General features: G+C 58.4%; 1 protein-coding gene across 1 annotated transcript in view; it reads left to right on the top strand.

Moving 5' to 3' along the window:
* DSCR3 (Down syndrome critical region 3) overlaps window positions 1–975 on the top strand; it is a 24,632-nt gene extending 23,657 nt beyond the window's left edge. The window contains exon 8 of the mRNA XM_005861286.2: window positions 502–975. Coding sequence (XP_005861348.1) covers window positions 502–584 — 83 coding nt within the window. The 3' untranslated portion in view covers window positions 585–975. The remainder of the gene's footprint in view (window positions 1–501) is intronic.
* Window positions 976–2,380: the final 1,405 nt, after the last annotated feature.

Genomic DNA, 2,380 nt, shown 5'->3' with positions numbered 1-2,380 from the left:
GACGGTGTGGCCAGGGGCGGGGGACGGTGAGGCTAGGGCGTGGGATGATAAACTGACGGGAACTAGCACAGCAGTGGACAAGCCGGTGCTGTGCATGAGGTCAGGGCGGGGACCAATCCGGGACAGTTCCGTGGCCATTAGTCACTTGAAACCTGTGTTTGTGGACAAGCTTCTGCCCACGGCCGAGGCCCCCAGTGAGGAGGTTGAGGCCTGGGAGCTTCTGCTGCTGTGCCGATTCTCTGAGCAAAGGGGACCCAGTCCCGAAGGCCGTTGCGTCCTATTAACGTCACATCCCCCCTAAATCTTGTGAGGTGTGTTATGTTTAGTCCAGAGAGGATCTTTGGTTTTAAACTAGACCATGATTTTACTTAAACCAATTCCAAATAACGTAACTTAAGGGTGTTTTTATCACCAGAGTGAGTGAGTGCTGTTGGTTGAAAGAGGGAGGCTGTCGGCCGCACTGAATCCCGGGCCTCTCGGGCCTGTCCTTTGTCTTCTCAGAATTTGAGGTTAACGTCGTGGTGCTGCTTCAGGGCGACCACCTCATCACCGAGAACTTCCCGCTGAAGCTCTGCCGGATGTAGGGATGGAGCCGGAGGGAGGATGGAGCCGGAGGGAGCACGGAGGTGCAGGGCGGGGCCCCTCCCGGAGCCGGAGCCGGAGCCACCGCAGGCCCATCTCAGGGATTCTGGGCAGATGTGGACCTGACCCCTCAGATCCGGTCACCTCCTTCCTCGTGTCCTCCACGCTCCTGCTCCCAGCGGCGCCTGGTCAGTCCTTTCCTTCGAAAGTCATCGGGACTTCCCAGTGTCTTGGCAAGATCATTTCCTGTGACTCCCGCCTTCCAGCTGCTCGTTAGGGACTGAGGACATGTCTGACCACGGTGTGAGCTTCGCTGGAGTCAGGTCCTGGGGACCTCAGGGGCCAGGCCTGTCTGACCGGGTCGCGACGTGGCCGGGACTGCGAGCCCAGAGCCACTACCCTTCGAAAGTCATCGGGACTTCCCAGTGTCTTGGCAAGATCATTTCCTGTGACTCCCGCCTTCCAGCTGCTCGTTAGGGACTGAGGACATGTCTGACCACGGTGTGAGCTTCGCTGGAGTCAGGTCCTGGGGACCTCAGGGGCCAGGCCTGTCTGACCGGGTCGCGACGTGGCCGGGACTGCGAGCCCAGAGCCACTGCCGACAGGGACAGGGACAGGGACGGGGACGGGGAGCTCCTGGCTGGTGGTGCCCGCAGATGCGCTCCGGGGAGGGGTGCCGGGTGGCCTCCACTGCAGGTGTGGGCATGTATTCCGCGCTGCCCTGTGGTTCTCCCACATTTTTCATGAGAACTTTAAAGTGTTCTTGCTGTCATGGGGGTGAGGGAGTTGGGTGACAATGGCTGAAGTGGTAAGTCTCAGGACCTGGTATGAAATCTGGTGCCACCATATTCCCAGAATGCACTTCCATGCCAGCCTATGTGAGGGGCACATATGTCCATGCCTGGTGTCGGGTGCACTGGCTGGTGCAGGATGGGGCCCTGGACCAAGGAACCCGGCCTCTGCGACCTCCAGAGACCTGTGTCAGCCAGACCCCTCTGGTTCAGGGTGTGGTGGGCCTGTTACACCCACTGCTCCCCCCCCACCCCCTCCCCTGTCCTGCATTCTTCCCACCAGCACACTGAACAGTCCTCAGAAGTAAGCCCTGCGCTCTGCAGGCCACCTGGCCTTCCCTTCCAGTCCTCCCTCCTGGACAGGCTCAGGCCGGGCGGCTCAGGCTGGCGGCCGTGGTCCCCGCAGCCTCTGGTGACGAGAGAGGCTGAGGGCCAACAGCTGACTCAGGCTCGGCTTCGTCGGGCCGTCGGTTCCCTCAGAGGACACTCTGCTCCGTCTCCTTTGATGCTCACGTGACACTAACAATGACCTGTCTTCGATGATGTGTTCACAGTGGCAGAAAACAGAGGCTATACTTTTTGGTAAATTTCAAAGGTAGAAATCATGTTTAATGAAGAAAAAAAAGCTAAATGAGAACTTTGAAAAATGGTTTGGGATGTGTATTGCTATATAAGTTCTTTACTAAACCAGTTTATGGATACAAATATAACAAGTGCTGTCCTTAGGGAGTAATTCTTACCTGAAGAGGATCCACAGCCCATTTCCTTCTGCCCAGGCGTCCCAGGCAAGGGCCTCCGGCTAGACATTCCCTTCTTGGCCAGACACCTGCACTGTGGTTGCCAGGGAAACGCGGATGTTTGGGTGTCCCGGACAGCAACCACCTGCTGCTGCCCAGGCTGGCTGGGCATCCACTCTCAGGCTCAGGGTTGTCAAGTTCTCCCGTTCGGGCCCGAGGAGAGGAGGAGGAGGAGGAGGAGGGGAGTCAGAGCCGTGAGTGCACTGTTCT

The sequence above is a fragment of the Myotis brandtii genome, unplaced genomic scaffold, assembly GCF_000412655.1.
Source record: "Myotis brandtii unplaced genomic scaffold, ASM41265v1 scaffold147, whole genome shotgun sequence".
In the NCBI taxonomy this organism is placed as follows: domain Eukaryota; kingdom Metazoa; phylum Chordata; class Mammalia; order Chiroptera; family Vespertilionidae; genus Myotis; species Myotis brandtii.
The sequence above is the reverse complement of the archived record's forward strand: the minus strand, read 5'-3'. Positions and strand labels throughout refer to the sequence as shown.